The sequence below is a fragment of the Mercenaria mercenaria genome, unplaced genomic scaffold (genome assembly GCF_021730395.1).
Source record: "Mercenaria mercenaria strain notata unplaced genomic scaffold, MADL_Memer_1 contig_3168, whole genome shotgun sequence".
Lineage (NCBI taxonomy): Eukaryota > Metazoa > Mollusca > Bivalvia > Venerida > Veneridae > Mercenaria > Mercenaria mercenaria.
Window position 1 is genome coordinate 13713 of NW_026461283.1, and position 16677 is coordinate 30389.

The 16677-nt window shown below is 33.6% G+C and overlaps 1 protein-coding gene across 1 annotated transcript; it reads left to right on the forward strand.

The window, feature by feature from the left end:
• Window positions 1–10479: 10479 nt before the first annotated feature.
• On the forward strand, window positions 10480–13138 carry LOC128552800 (uncharacterized). Its single transcript, XM_053533866.1, has 3 exons — window positions 10480–10638; window positions 12304–12423; window positions 12808–13138. Exons 1-3 carry the CDS (start codon window positions 10587–10589, stop codon window positions 12975–12977), a joined length of 342 nt encoding a protein of 113 aa, XP_053389841.1. The 5' UTR covers window positions 10480–10586; the 3' UTR covers window positions 12978–13138.
• The last annotated feature ends 3539 nt before the right edge of the window (window positions 13139–16677 follow it).

A 16677-nucleotide genomic window follows, 5' to 3' on the forward strand; every position in this document is an offset into this window, starting at 1 on the left:
AAAACCATTCCATATCATCAATTTTGTTTTCTGTTTAAATAGAACGCGAATAAGACGGGATCGATGCTACCGAGTGTAGCAAAATCGTCGTTATTCCATTTATACTACAGGTTTCCGCTTGATTCCTTTACGAACATACTGGTGTTATTATTACAATATAACAACATAATTAAATTTCCTTAGCTTTGAAGTCAATGCATTGACCTTGCTCAAAATTTGTCTTTTGGTTAACCTTCTAATGTAATTCTACATTTCTACCCCATTTTGAATGGACTGGGAAGCAACTCGTACTTCCTTCTCGCACCTAATTGTAAGAGTTAAACTGTTTTAATTATTGCCAAATAATCAAAAGAAAAGATTTAACTTCGTGTGCTCTAAAGTAATGCTATATACCTACAAACAATGAGCCTCAGTGTTCCTTGAACCAGTATTTAACGTTTCTGAAGATTTCTGATAACTTTTAGATCATGAGAAATGCTTGAATGGCTATTGTGTCAAACAAAGTCACTGGCAATTTGTGTGAGAAGTAAAATAATGATGTTTTGGTATAATTATAAAAAAATATATAGCGAAAAATGATTTTCATCAACTTTATACATATCAGTTTTGCTGGGATGTCTGTAACGGGAAACTACACATTCACGCAAGATTTTAGCCAGTAGTTGACGTTTTTGAAGATTTCTGATAACGTTTAGATCATGGGAAATGTTTTGACAAAACTGTGTTTACTATCATAAGGGGACTATGTAGGTCAAGATTCATAACGCTGATATACATTTTGTTAGATTTATGGCCCTTTTTGAGTTTCTAGGTTAAATTCTTTGTTTAGGTCCACCTTTTCTCAAATCATATAAGAGCTGCAACATTAAATCTTTGCACACTTTTTTATCATTATTGGAAGTATGTTGGCCAAGACCCATAACTTGATAATTATGCATTTAGTCAGAATAATGGCCTTTTGGTATCAAGAAGAAATGTGAGTTTCTTGGTTAAAAGTTTGGTTTATGTTCACTTTTTCTCAGAAACCACTAGAGCTACAGCTTTGAAAATTTGCACAAGTGTTCATCATCATTAGGGGACTATGTAGGTCATAACTCTGATATATATGTTTTCAGAATTACGACCCTTTCTGTACTATATGAACTATGAATCTTTCCTCACATAATTATTGTCCAGCACTTGCAGACGACTGACGACACCCGTAAGCGGTGCTCTTGTTAAAGGTACTGTCACATCACAATTACATGGACGTCTAGATCGAGCACTTTAAACCTTAGTTTGAAAATTTTTAAAGAAAGTATCGAATCTCACTAGATAAACGATTACGTGAATTCATAATTTTATGTTTAAAAGAGCATTTTAGCATAACCTGCTGTTATCGACGTTTTCAAAAGCAGTTTTAACAGGAGATTTATGTTTGTCAATAAGATCGCGTGTTGTTATCACATCTTGTACATGAGTATGTTTTATGGCGAAACGAATGTCTCCTAAACACATAATTAAAACAAGGATGATAAACACTTATCGATAAACATCTGAATTATTATTCGTTTTATTTAGATTTTTTCACGTTTTATGATGTAACAGCGTTGAAGTATTTTGTTTCCTGTTATGAAATGTATAGGGAAAATTATGCGTTATCCCCACAGCATACACACTCCTATATAACTTCGTATCAATTAAATATTTAACTCATTTTCCTGAAATATCATACGGTCTGTCCAATAAAAATATAAAACTAGATATCACACAACAATCAAAAGAAATACTTAGCCTTTTAAATAGTTTTATATGAAAGGTCCTAATTCCAAAATTTCAGAAAATAAAAAATAAACCCTGACAAAACAGAATAAACGAAAAGTTAAGGCGTGTTATAAGATAATGCTGAAATGTAATTGACCCCCTTTAAAACATGGATTAATGTGAAATTTGTTCGTTTTATACGTAAGATCAAAATATATATGCAGCTTAAATCAGCTCTAACGGAACTCGCACCAAACGCCTTGGACCGGCCACCGTGCAATAACTCTGCTCATAATTAACGAAGCATCTGTAAAAAGTTAAAATCTTTTGAGTATTTCTTGTTATATAAGCCGGACTGATTGCAATCACGATATCTTGCAACAAGGAGAAAAGTTAGACATGGAGTTACCGGGGTAACTTACAAAACTTAACGCCAGTCTATACATCAGCGTTTTGTTGTACGGCGATGTAAGTTCGTTCTAGGTTTTCGGCCTTCATTTTGCTGTTTCTTTTCCTGTCAACTCTTTTTGTGCTACGTTAGATCTTCTAAACTTCTAATGTTGCATGTATTTACTGTAACATTCACAAATCAAATGCGTCTTTAAGCCTGTTATTTCTACTGCAAATCAATGTTCAATAGTGATTCCGCATTGCCACCACACTTCTATGGTGTAAACAATATAAAAAAATAAAAACCGAAAACGACACTACGTTTGTGATCATATTAAAGGGGATTACTAAACGTAAAGACAAAGACTATCAAAGCTCTAGGGGTATGGATTGTTAATTTTCTTGCCAATGCAGCGCGCCTCTAAACTATAGCAGGTGCGTGAATAAATCAACGTAAATTTATTCAAACATCTATTCAAGGATATCGTACACAGTTGATTCATATTTGCTGCTCAGTTCTTATCATGTGTATGTATATCATTGACATTGTATACTGTGACAGTCTCTTATTGTTCAGTCTGAATGACTGTGTACATATTATACCATGCTATTGTGTATGTTACGATATGTGTGCACATATGCGTATGATACATTAATTGATAAATCTAAACTATTCTACTATAGCTCGTGACTAACTTGATGAAATTTGATAGCATATTTTTTCTAAAACTAACTCACTTCATCATATATTTTACTTTTTATTTACAATTATTATATAAATCAAAATAAAATGGTTTATTTCATTTATTGAAATAAAACTGATCAGTACTTTAAGGCGATCAACAGCAAATGTTTCCACTTAATGGTTTCATGACTGATTACTTTCAGCATTGTTTAGATGATTCGATCATTAATTTCATTTCGTTTCTTTTTAATCAAACCGTTGATATAATATTGTTGCAATAAATGTTGGATTTTTAACATTATCATTTCTACAATAAATGGACACCGCATTTATTGTTGTTCATTTTAGTTTTTATAGCTGTTTTATTAGAAGTTTAAGACATTTGCAATTATGAACTAGAATCACATGACTTGCATTCTCATTTTTTTCTTTGAAACACTTGATGATTAAAATTAAACATTCATAAGGACGAAATCTAAAAATGGAATGTTAATTGACAGTCTATGCATAAAACAATCCTTCAAAATTTATTATCAAACAAATATAGAAAAACAAGAGATAATCTTCCTTGAAACTCGGTCCATATCGTCTAAATAAACATTATATAGAAACCTTTGAGGCACGTGATTTAAGGTGTTCACACACATCGTTTTATGTAGCGTCATTTTCCTCAAAACAGTACAAATGTTTGTGCATAGTCAGCCAAAATGTTAAGGTGACAGGGGAGCAGTTTCGAATTATAGCCCCATTCAATTTTTCAAGTATTTAGGGTAGCTTTATGTTCAAAGTGTATTAATATTAATGTTTTAATTTATGAAGTTTTTTTGTAATAGAAATCTATATGTACATGCATGTAGATATATATAGCAGATACTAATAACTGGCTAAACCTAGATCCATAAATTTTGTGAGTCATTCTTTCTGGAGGCAGATTTAAACGAATTAGGTGTTTTCTGCAGCAAAACGGTGATTAAGTGTCTTTGACATGCTTTTTCTCCTAAAACGTAGCGGTTGACACTGTGCTTAGCAAGGCTTTGCAACTCAAGGTCTGATTTATATGAATCTTTGTGTAATCGTATGAAAGTATACAAACGAGTGTATTGCATGTGTTTGAAGTAAGGAAAATATGCTCAAATTCTCTTAGCTTCAAGAGGGGTTAGGGGTAGACTGTAATGTCTACTCCTTTTTAAGTTGTTGACCACATGGGTCAAAATGAATGCTTTCATTTTGAAGCTGACCTTAGTGCCATATCACAATGTAAAGCAAAAATACTGCTTTTCCGTACTTGTAACCTATGAAGAAAAACAGTTGCGAATTGTGGACTTGCTTAAAATCTAGCATAAAAACTCTCCCCTGCAACTTAAGAAGCATTTATCTGACAAACATGTAAACGCGTTTTCTTTAGACTGTAGACGTTAGAGTTACCCTCATCTAAAAAGCGTTTACATCATATTTATTTTACTTGTTAAACAATTATTGAATTTTTAAACGTTATTATAAAGTATGTTCGTCTACAGAACCAGAAGTTATATTTAAATCCTTTTTATACGTACGCTTAGCTCAGTAGGTAAGAGCGTTGGTCTACGGATCGCGGGGTCGTGAGTTCGATCCTCGTGCTGGGCGTATGTTCTCCGTGACTATTTGATAAACGACATTGTGTCTGAAATCATTAGTCCTCCACCTCCGATTCATGTGGGGAAGTTGGCAGTTACTTGCGGAGAACAGGTTTGTACTGGTACAGAATCCAGGAACACTGGTTAGGTTAACTGCCCGCCGTTACATGACTGAAATACTGTTGAAAAACGGCGTTAAACCCAAAACAAACAAACAAACAAACAGATATAAAAAGTACTCCTTACGTTACCTTCTAAGACTATTTTGGGTCTTTGATAAATGGATCTTGCATTTTACATATGTATATCATTTGCTGATGCTAATATCACCATGAAAGCATTTTTAAATTATTATCATGAAGCAAACTGCCATAATTAGAACTGTCGCGGAACAATTACTAATTTCGTTATAATTATTTAGAGACACTTTAATGCTGCTGTTGAGGATTTAGACTAGAAAGAGTTCCATCGCTGTATTTGTTATCTCCTTCTACTTGAAGAAAATTTATATCAATCGAAATATTGGCTTGTTTCATCAAGGGACTCACTCATTTTTCAAGGCGGTTACAATTATCACACATATATGGGGATCAACTTTATCACTGTGTTTGCTAATTATCTTTTACGTATGTATGTGCTCAGTCGGTGTGCACATGTATATATTACACGTACCTTTATATATATGTAATGTACTGTATGGGTGGTAACGTTGTTAGAATGTGCATTTTACTGTTGGACTTTTGTCCTGTTTTAACCCCTGTAGTCATGATCTAATTAAATATATTTCTCTTTTGTACTTAAACTTTAGAAAACTATCATGCAGTGTTATTTTTACCTGTGTTTTCAGAAACTGAGTTCTTGATAGATAAATGAATACAGGGAAACCTCAGTTGAAGATTAAGCAATTTCAAGGGATTTATTACTTGCTGTAAATGGTCTTCTTCATATTGACACTGTGATAAGTGTGCCAGCAAATAATTCTAATCTATATATTACATTCAATAGATGACATTGCAAGTATTTTTAACAAACGATTATTTCAAATACCTGTGTCTAATATAGTACTAGATTGATGAAACATATAGATTGTACAGAATTTTGTTATACAAAACCATTTCAGTCATTTCAATAAGTCTTTTGATTATCAAATTTCAGGATGTTAATATAACAACCAGTTAAACAATACAATAACTTGCGACATCGAACTTTGCAATTAATACTAAAACGGCGTCATCTACTCCCAAAAGAAAATATCTTACAAGCACGACAACATTCTCCGGTAATTGATCAAAAACGTATTCTATCTCGAGGAAAATATGATCTTGACATTTGACCTACTAGACAAATTCCGTAATAGTGGTCATCTATTGATAATATACAATAATCCTGTGAAGTTGAACTTGAATAGGTTGGTTATTATTCGAAAGTCAAACCGTCTGCTGGAGTAGGACGGTTCAAAACAATTTTGCAAAGCAATATGCGCAGTAACCTTCGAACTTTGCGGGAGCGTAATAATTACTCTCTTCTTCAAACAGGCAGTAGACTAGCAAGTGAAACTGACATATTTAATCACCTTGAAATGACAAAACGTAACGATGCAGAACAATATGCTACCTTAAAATATAGGAGAACAAAAAAAAATACAAGCGGTTTAACCCTGCGTAACAGCTAAATCACACGCGTGTCAGTCTTTTTGTTTGATAAAATGTTCACTTATTATAAGGATGCAAAGTTACTTCATACATTTATCTAAATGCATTATGTTCAAGGTGTATTGAATATCCTTTCCGCGCCTATAACGTAATAGAACGTATTAGCGTTTGATGGCTCTTTCACGCTTCCGTAGAATCAACATTAATTACACGAAATTTATTTTGAAACTATATCTAAAACGTTTAGGTCTGCAGCTCTCAAATACGGAAATATCTAACTTCCTTTTAAAGCTAAAAGTCTGAAGTCAGTTTCTGTGTTGTCAAAAACATACGTGTGCATGGCATGATTGTACATGTATAAAAATGCGCTCGTCGTCATAAGGATATTGGCTTTTTCGCTAAATACAAGTTAATCATTAAGACAAAGTTCAATGGGTTAACATTGAAACATATCTTATTATAATATAACTATAACTATAACTTATGAGATAGCATTCCGTATTTGGGGGTTAGCTTTCAATATTTTGTAGCTGGTATAAAAGAGATTGTTATCATATTTTCAGGGCTTTTGCAAGAATTTTCTGAGATTTGGAGTTACGAAGCCGCAAGTACGTGAGAGAAAGAGGACTTATGATTTTGAAATAATTGCTGTTAATATTTAATATTCGTAATTCCATGATGTAAGTTTAGATTAAAATGTAATTAGAGTTTATGATCTCTGTGTGTATATATCTACAAATTTTATCCTAATATTACGTGTAAGTGCTACGCGTTCATCGTCCGATTATTGTTATCAATTCCAAGGTCAATAGCTGTGTTTACGTGCGACGAAAATAAAATTCTTGGAAGCTGTATAACTTTTCATATGAATTAAACCCTTAAAAGGAGACTCGTAATGCCTCCCGCATGTTTTATCAGTTAAAAGATACAGGATGGCTCTTTTGAAAATTTAATCACATTTTTATCGAAGTTGATAACACACATTTCATGAAAATAGAATGACACGTCCCTAAGAGTACAAGTTTCTGATTCACACTTTTAAAGCTCTACATGGTCAGTTCTCTGCCTATAGAAGGGATTTCGTAAGTGTTATAGACCGGGTAGAAACAGAACATCACAAGATGCGTTGTAATCGGAGATTTTCGTTACTTGCACCAGATCTTGTGAAATACCTTGCCGTAAATACTAGGGAAGCTGCTTTCAAAAGTCTTAAACCATCTCTTTTTATAAACATTTCGCAAACTGACCGATACATACTTATATATCAAAGTTTAATACATGTATAAGTTTGTCTTGTTTGGTTTTATCTACGTATTTTATGTTCATGTTTTGGAAATGTAAAAACAGGTGTGTTTCCTTTTTTTCATTTCTTTTGACTTCAAAATTGTTTCTTTGTTTAGGAAAATACAATTTAACTAACCTACGTAACGGGCATAACACGTACTGCAAAAAGTAAAATTCTTTTAGATAACTATCGTTCTGATTGCAAAAACAAATTACAGCATGAGGTCTGAAGACATAGTATAACATCCGGAAATTCTATGTATGATCTTTTTAAAGTGTGTTAACTTACATTGTGTAAACAAAATCATTTATTATTTAACAAAGTAAAATCAACAATCCGTTGCAGTACCCTTACATTCAAAAATAGCAAAATATTGGTAAGAATTATACACTCCATCAAGTTAACGTGTCATAGTATATCTGAACTTTTACATGGAATTATAAAAAGCAATTATTGTCTAACAAAATTCATCAAACTTTTTAGTCTTTAGTCAATGTGTGTATATTCTCTGGGGACAGTCAATGTCGGTTTATTGTTAGGGTACAGTCCTACACCGAAGGTATTATTTCCATAGCTCTAAATATCTCCTATTAAGGTCTACATTTTTCATTTAAAAGTTACAAATAGTTGGCATATTAAATTTGCTTGTTATGCTTCACATATATTTCAGTTTGAAAAAAATGCCATTTTCTGTGAATAAGTATTTCAGAAGACACACATTACCAAACATAAAGTCACAAAGTTACACAAACAATTCTTTAAAAGGTCTTTCTCCAGATATGCCAATTCGATTGTCAGACGTGTAACACCAGAAAGACATTTAATTTATTTTTACATGACTACACCAAAGAGCCTATATTAATGCTTATTTACATTTAAGTTTAGGTATAAACTAAAGACCTCTCAAGACTGTTACGTTATTATTTTGTAAAACGACACTATATCATCATTACTTTACGATAACTTTTACAAGTATTGTACAAGAATAGATATTCTTAACAAATGAAATACTGTGTTGTGTAACGTGAACAAATTAACCAAAACCAACATGCATAGGCACGATTAAAGTATCGATGCAATACTATCTGTCGACATAAGGCCAAAACAATAATTTGGTTCATGCAACTCCATCGTAAAATCTTATGTCTCATGAGACCGTTTGATATGTCTGCCCTGTAATGTAATGGTGGGGTGGGGTGCACTGTACATAAATAATGTACAACAAAGATTTATCCTGGAAAATTTCTTCTTATATAGTGGAAGAATGAATGAGGTGAGATTAAAATTCTGCAGGAAGTTATATCAAAACAGTACTAAACTGAACCACAATGCTGTACTAAAATGTTATTTTCTTGCTAACTTTTTCAATTCAAAGGAAGATATAACAAACAAAGCATCATAAATTATATTTTCATACTTTACTTAATGTTTACTTTTCTTGAAGAGCAAAGACATTGCGGAAATTGGCCGAACTGTACCCAATGCTTAAACTGCGGCACCGGATATCTGCGCATATAGTTTTGCGGGTATTGCTAAACAGTACTCGACTATTGTAACTTAATTTTAAGTATAAATGTAGCAACGACATTTACTTCTTTTATGTTCCAGAACCAGCGAAATAATCAGTGTTCAATAAAGAGAAAGACTGGAGATTTGTCGTGTGTAAAGCCTTTACCGAACAACTGATGAACAAGTTCGATGAGACGAGTACAGAACAATGATGTCTTTCGAATTCTAATTTTATACCTGCAAGAATTTGAAATCCCACTGTTTACGACCTTTTGAAGATTATTGACAGACATGCTGCTTCTAATATGGATAACTCTTCCAGAGAGTTTCTGTGTGCAGAATGACGATTAAAAGTTAGACCAGATAACAATCCAGTTTATGCCAGTGAAAGACTCTATCAAAATTTAGATACATACCTCATGTTCAGACGCTTGTTGCTTTACTCTTCTGAAAAGTTCTGCAATATACATGTCATGTCTCTTTTAGGACGATACGAAAGCCAATGGCCAGTGTAACGAGACTTCTCTAGCAGTATTAAGCACTGCGATATGGACATTGGCGTTGACTCTGTTGCCAGTGTCTGCACCTCTGCCAGCGAAACACAGAAATCTCAAAAAGTGAAGGCAGCAATAAAAAATTATCTTTCATATTTATAACTTAACTGGGAGTTCTTTAATATAGTTTTGCTGGACTTACGTATTTGCTTTTGCTTATTCTACTGTGCTTGCAAAAGGAGAATACTAACGAACTACAATACAGGTTACATTTCATCTTTTAGATTTTAATTGAAAGTGCAGTATTTCAGTGAAAAAAAATTAGAAAAGATCAGTAAGTTATTTTGTTATTGTACAATGAAGGCTATAGCTTGGCCATCGTAGAGAGAATATCATTGTAACATAAATTGAACACATCAAGAAGGCCCCTTTCCAAAATCAAAAATCTATAGTGACCTAGTTACCTACGTTTTCAGCAAATTGAGCAATTGTAAAAAACTTTAAAGAAATGTATTTTTAAAAATGTTAAAACTCACAGAATTTCAAGGCACAACTTGTTGAGAAAGCTATTGCTGGAATGAGAATGATCTCTGCTGACCTTACATATACGTCAAAGTATGGGGAAACTATCTAGATATATGAGAAAATTAAAGAAAACAATTTCAGGACTGTTACATGCATGACTGTGTTATCATGTATACCAAGTAACATACTTTTACTTTTCTATTGCACTGGTAATATGATCAGGATTATAATTTTCAAACGGTGTTCACGCAACAATATCACTCTATGAACAGATTGTTTTCCTTTTTTAAAGAGGGCTTGGGGCTTAGGGTAGGTGTCCATGTATATTCTTAACAATATCTTCCGACTTTTATCAATTTAAAGGTGTATTCATGAATATCAACGCTTATTATAAAAATGTATTTCGATCATTTTTTTTTTAAATGCATAAAATGGACGTCTTTAAAGTCCGTGAGTGTATGTATTTAATTCACAATTAATATGTAATTATTACATATTATAGTTGTGCAAGATAAAGTAAATACTTTATAGCAAATCGCATGCAGATCTGCATAAATAAATACATCCTTAAGTGTTTGAAATGACGGTTGAAGAAACAGATTTCGATAAATGTGATAACAGCAAAACGATAACTCATTTGGGGTTTGGACTGCGTGCTAGAAGGATAAGCAACAACAACTACTTTTGAAAATGAAAAACTTGAATGCACTGTACTTTTGTATTTTAATTATTGCGGTAACAGGTAGGTCATACTTAAAATACGTTTTCAAAATAAAAAAGGATAAATAATTTGTAATTATATATAAAATTCTTCAAAAATGTAAACCTGTTTTTGTTATTAATAAACAAAGATAATATAAGAAATAAGAGAATGCGCCCGGCTTTGAACAACTTCTTACGATTTGGCTATATAACGTTACAATAAAACAAATAGTTCGAAATTTAGAAAGCATTCTATAAGAAGAACTTTGGAATGTGACAAGGATTTCGTGGATATATGCGAATCATTTAAAGAAAAATATTGAAGAAAATACTTAACATTATTCATCCAGTCTAAATTATAAATGGTATGGTACATGCAGAGAGTGCAAAAGAAAATAAAGCCCGCCCTCTTAGCTCAGTAGGAAGAGCGCAGATCTACGGATCACGGGTTCAAGTGTTCCAGCCCTGGGCGAGGCATATGTTCTCCGTGACTATTTGATAAAAGACACTGTGTCTCAAATCATTCGTCCTACACATCTGATTCATGTGGGGAAGCTGGCAGTTACTTGCGGAGAACAAGTTTGTACTGGTACGGAATCCAGGAACACTGGTTAGGTTAACTGCCCGCCGTTACATAACTGAAGTACTATTGAAAAACGGCGTTAAACCCAAAAACAAACAAAATAATTCAGTTCCCGATAAAAGATAAAAGAAAGGTAAGGTTACTTAAAGGTATACAATTAACTTACTGTCTATATAAATGGTAAATTGTCATCTGTGGCTGTTTGTCACTATTTTTCCAAGACCGTTACTACATACTCTTCTACGATTAACTGAGATGCGTAAGAAGACATCACATGACATCAATCGTAAATGTTTAGTTAAGATAATTGACTTTGTAGCCAATATATTGCAAACTATCAACAGTAAATATATGAACAAAGTTACATTAAGTGTTAAATGATACTGAAAACAAGCGAAAAAGATCTTTTTACGCGAAGAAAATACATAATGTAATATAACAGATACGTTGATTGTTTTTGTAATTTTACACTGAGTAAAGGTACAGCAAATAAAAAATGATTTAAGTATTTCCTAGCAGATTAAAAAGAAAATGTATAATTGCAAGATCCAAATGACTCTATCGAAAATTCACTTCGAGCACTATCGCATGAAACTTTGCGTTTTTGTAATATTTAGAAAAAGTCAAGTCGTAAAGTTTAAATGGTTTCATAAGATTTTGACTTGAAACTTATGATTAAGCAACCGAAACCGATCGTTTGAACAAGTAAAATAAAAACGAAAGGACATGAAATGTAGTAATAGTTTCTGAAGAAGTTCCTTTTCTCGTAAGTGTAGAATTTTCAAAGATATTAGACCACAGTTTATGAACGAGTTTCTTTTTGGAATATCCAAAACATGTTGAAACATACATAGATTTTGTCAAACAGTCATGAAATAATTCTTCAAAAGACAAGCACATTATAAAAATGAAGAATATATGAAAATATGTCTGACAAATGTGTCAGAAGCCTTAACCATAGCTGACACATCCCGGATGATGTGTCATTTAATCATTTAATCTTTTCAACCACGTGTGTAACTGTTGTGTGGTATATTTTCGCAAGCAGAAATACGAAATGAAGTCCACATTCCTAACTGGGCATATATCTTTTGCTATAGGTTATCTTTGTTTTATTTTCAGTTGCAAGTGTGTCGTCCATAAGATGCTACGAGTGCACCTTGTGCAATGATCCCTTTGATGAAAGTAGTGCTTCAATAACCTCTTGTGACGGGACATGTGTTAAATTTCAATCGGACGGCAGTAAGATTTTTTTCTGTTATACTGCATTGACATGTTAAAAGTATTAAGTATTAATAGATTAATATAATTTGGTGACTGTTATTTTTTTCCTTTTAGTAAAAAAGTGAATGATGGTACAGTTTCACAGATTATCAAAAACTCTGCTTTAGAATAATTTGCACACAAATGTTTGTGACTATCTGGATACATTTGTAATGGGTAAGGAGTTTATTACGAGACCCCGCTTCACCTAACAATTGTACAAAACAATGATATACTTAAAATGCACCTACAGTTTCTGCATACTAGTGTGTATATCCATACTATACATTTTCTTAATAAGATCAAAATCTATTTCCATATGATTGTTAATACTAAAATAGTTTTTTTACACTTTTTTATCAGGTGTGGCTAGACAATGTTCATACTACATGTTTGGAGACTCTTGTGAAAAAATACAAGGCGTTGAAACATGTTCATGTACATCAGATCTTTGTAACAGTGCTTCCGGGATCAGCATTTCAGTGGCCGTTGTCAGTTTTTCCGTTATTTGCATGTTCCTGTGGATGAAATAAACTAAAAGAAACTCAAATGCTCAAATTTAATGCGATTTTAAAGGTTACCATTTATATCCTCAAATAATGATGATTGCATCTCTGTAAATGTTTGAACAATATTTCTGGTGATGAACGACTCATTTGTCATCCGAATTACAATATATGAATTCTAAAATTGCCTTGTTGACTTTTCATTAGGTTGTATTTGCAATAGTCAGAAATACTTTACCATACAATGCTCGAACAAAAATACGTGTACAATATATGTTGGAAAATCATTATAACTTTTAACAAGGGTAAAATAAAAAATAAAATCTTCCCGATGATAAATAGAAATTGTCCTTTACTGGTTGGGAACCATTTTTCGGACACATTTTCATATTTCGGCTCCATTATTCCCTAAAAAAATATTTGACATAAATGAAGCCCACACTGCACAAACTTCAGCTCCTTCTTCGGTAATCTCTGTCCTCATACCAGTCCCATGCGATCTTCTGCCATAGTACTAAATAGGTAATCAAGCAGCACTTCCGGGCTAGTCAGATCTGTGGAAAGAAAGAACCTGACATTTTGGTAGCATCTTCAAGGAGATATTCTGCATTTAAAGAAATGTAAACAAACCTAATTACACATGTGTTCATACTCACAGTTTAGTTGTCAGTTTGGAAGATATATATTTCATACCGTTGACCTCTCACTTAGATGGCAAATGGCCTCTACTTTTCTTGGTGTTTTGTTGTTATTCATAGGTATTTAAGAACATAGGGCTAGTAATCCATTTCAAAATGGCCCTGGTTATGTGTTAGCTCTCAGAAGATTGCTAACTATATAGAAGATATAACAAATCTATTTACTACTGTATACCGTTATAAAACTACAATATCTTTTCCGTATCTCGTGAGAAGCCTCAATCGCGGTATCAATATGTGTCCAAAGCAGTCAATGTAATGAGACACAGTTTATAAAAAAAACGAATTCTGAAAAACACAAGAAGCAATTGTGGACTTGTAATTGCAGTAATACTACGATAATTATTTATTATATGTATGATTGAAACTAGAACGGCGGTGTTCAATTTTCTTTATAAAGTCTTTTATGTATCGAAATGGTTTTGTTCTTTCATGGGAGTGGGATGATGGTATATTTCAAGTTTTTACTATTGTCGCGATATATTGAATGGGCATATTTATCTTTACTTCATTGTGTTTCCATTTAAAGAATAGATACAGTACCTAATATTGCAAAAATATGATAAAATATGCATCATACATTTTTTGAAAACAGTGAATAAAAACGTATAGTTTTAAGCGTTATCATAGCATAAAATAAAGCAAATTTGTTATAACAAGCATTAACTTTGGGAGTTATTTCATTGTATATATAATTGTAGAACAATGATCCAAATAGACAAAAAGAGAACAAATGGTCTAGCCTAGCCGCTTCTTTATAGAAAGTATAATACTTTTCTGAACTGGAACAAAAATGTGAACAGTGCATATTTTGTAAGATATCGTACAACGACGTTATGGGAGATTTGCACTTTGTGTTTCTAACAAAAAACGTATAATTTTAATATCATTTTAAAGCTAGAGTAACTTCTGGCATAAATTGTAACTATTTTCTTCTTCATTAGTGTTTGTTTGTTTGTTTTGGGTTTAACACCATTTTTCAACAGCATTTCAGTTACGTAACGGCGGGCAGTTTACCTAACCAGTGTTCCTGGATTCTTTACCAGTACAAACCTGTTCTCCGCAAGCAACTGCCAACTACCCTACATGAATCAGAGGTAGAGGACGAATGATTTCAGACACAATGTCTTTTATCAAATCGTCACGGCAACATACGCCCCGCCCGGGGATCGAACTCACGACCCCGTAATCCGTAGACCAACGCTCTCCTTACTGAGCTAAGCGGGCGGGCTTGGTCATAAGTGAGACCTTGTAGTTTGTGACGTCGAAAAATTTATCGCTTTTTAACGTGGCGCCAAAATAGAAGTGCATGGTCATGTTTACGACATTAAGCAGAAGGAAAAGACCACGCTTTTTACCATGTCGAAACGAAAGACGTAATAAAAATAAACAAACCAATCACCACAGACACCCCATGCTAGACACTATGATTATAAGACTACTAAAACAAGGTTAGCTTTTTGTAGGAGGTCGTCAGTGACCCTATATATATATGCCAATATTCAACACAGCTGGGACAGAAAGACCTGTGAAGTACACATACTGGTGTATCATCGCGCTGTAAAGGAAACAACTTTCATTTGGAAAGAGACTTTTTTTTATTAATATATTGCAATATCTAGTTCCCAGTTTGACTATGCATGTGCAATTAGTCGCATAGAAAGCAAGGAAAAGAAACCTCTATGGGATTGGAAAGCTTCGGTCTTCTTTTATCTTAAATAAAATCTGAGCCGTGCCATGAGAAAACCAACATGTGGGTTTGCGACCAGCATGGACCCAGACCAGCCTGCGCATCCGCACAGTCTGGTCAGGATCAATGCTTTTCGCTTTCAAAGCCTATTGGAATTAGAGATACTGTTAGAGAACAGCATGGATACTGACCAGACTGCGCGGATGCGCAGGCTGGTCTGGATCCATGCTGGTCGCAAACCCACTATTTTGGTTTTCTCATGGCACGGCTCATCTAACTGTTACACAGGCCGAAAACATTGACTTTTCCGCGATAAAGTGATCGGCATATGTAAATGAAGTATATTATTTTCAATGTTTTCATCGTATTGCATAGTTCCAGCTATCTTGGCACAAAATCATGAACATATGAGCCGCATCATGAGAAAACCAACATAGTGCGTTTGCGACCAGCATGGATCCAGACCAGCCTGCGGATCCGCGCAGTCTGGTCAGGATCCATGCTGTTCGCTAACGGTTTCTCTAATTGTAACAGTCTTTGAAAATGTATTTTTTCAGTATTTTCTCAAATATTCTTTAAATGTCTTAAATCTATAAACTCGGATCAAACCTTTAAAAAAATCATTAATTGACCCTTACCCAGCTAAATTTTATGCACTTGTCCATCTTTCAGTTTGGACAGTACCATTAACTGTTAAAGGGATGCTTACCAAAAATATACTGACTGAATGGCGAACAGTGCAGATCATGGATGTGCAGGCTGGTCCTGATCTGCACCGGTTGCAAAGACAAAACCAGTCATGTCCAGCAAGACAAGGGTTAATATATGACAGTGGCTGTATTGAATGGTGACATATTTCTGCTAGCCACTTATCCACTTAACTTATCTCGAAAGTTTTCGTAGAAACGTCATTTACATTTATTCAGTTATCATCGGGTAAGTGATAAAACTGTGTGTCATCCACTTAAATACCTTAATAGGACAAAACTGCCTCTTAGTGTCCGCTGTTGCCATCCACATATTCACTTACGTTAAAAAGATATCTTGAGTTTTATCAGATAGTAATTTATGGTTATGGAAGTCTGTCTAAAATAGACACCACAAACATGCACCACAAATTTACCTCACAGTAAACAATAAAACAAGTGGATATTCAAAAATGCTAACCAAACCAGAGATGGTAATGTGTTTTCGTAAATTATAAAAAAAATCTAGAAAATATACAATTCATAGGCGTAGAAGAGAGTTTAACTCTGGGGATGGTGGCGAACCTTTTTGACCGGGAGGCGGGGCTGGCAAGCGATCCCCGGTGCAATCATGACAAAGCCTTGTCCAGGGG